This window comes from Wasmannia auropunctata, unplaced genomic scaffold (genome assembly GCF_000956235.1).
Source record: "Wasmannia auropunctata unplaced genomic scaffold, wasmannia.A_1.0 LD317031.1, whole genome shotgun sequence".
NCBI classification, from domain to species: domain Eukaryota; kingdom Metazoa; phylum Arthropoda; class Insecta; order Hymenoptera; family Formicidae; genus Wasmannia; species Wasmannia auropunctata.
In genome coordinates, this window is record NW_012045859.1 from 1 (window position 1) to 432 (window position 432).

Here is a 432-nt window from a genome sequence, read left to right on the forward strand (position 1 = left end):
GTCACCCGACGGTTATTGCAGACCATTTGATATTGCTGCAAATGGTTTTTCGCGTGCCGAAACGGTGTCAGTGGCATATCTTCAAAAGATGAAGAATGCGAAGAGGATTTATGCCATATGTCCGCACATTAAATTAAACAGTGACGGTTACAAAGAAGATGGAATAACATATCCATCGTCATTTATGCAAAGTACTTTACTAACAGAATTATACAATGAATGTGGAATACCGACATCTTGTTTGGATTACGTTGAAGCACATGGTACCGGCACCAAAGCTGGTGATGCGCAAGAAATTAATGCTATCCATAACACATTGTGTAAGAATAGAAAAACTCCATTAATGATCGGATCTGTAAAATCCAATCTTGGCCATGCTGAACCTGCTAGCGGTTTCATTCAAATAGCTAAGGTAAAAAGATCGGAAGAGCA

General features: G+C 39.4%; 1 protein-coding gene across 1 annotated transcript; it reads left to right on the forward strand.

The window, feature by feature from the left end:
- Positions 1–4: 4 nt before the first annotated feature.
- On the forward strand, positions 5–427 carry LOC105460711 (fatty acid synthase-like; the record flags this gene model as incomplete). The annotated part of the gene is made up of 1 exon (XM_011707211.1): positions 5–427. A coding segment is annotated over one exon (423 nt), but the record flags the coding sequence as incomplete, so codon positions are not given.
- Between the last annotated feature and the right edge of the window lie 5 nt (positions 428–432).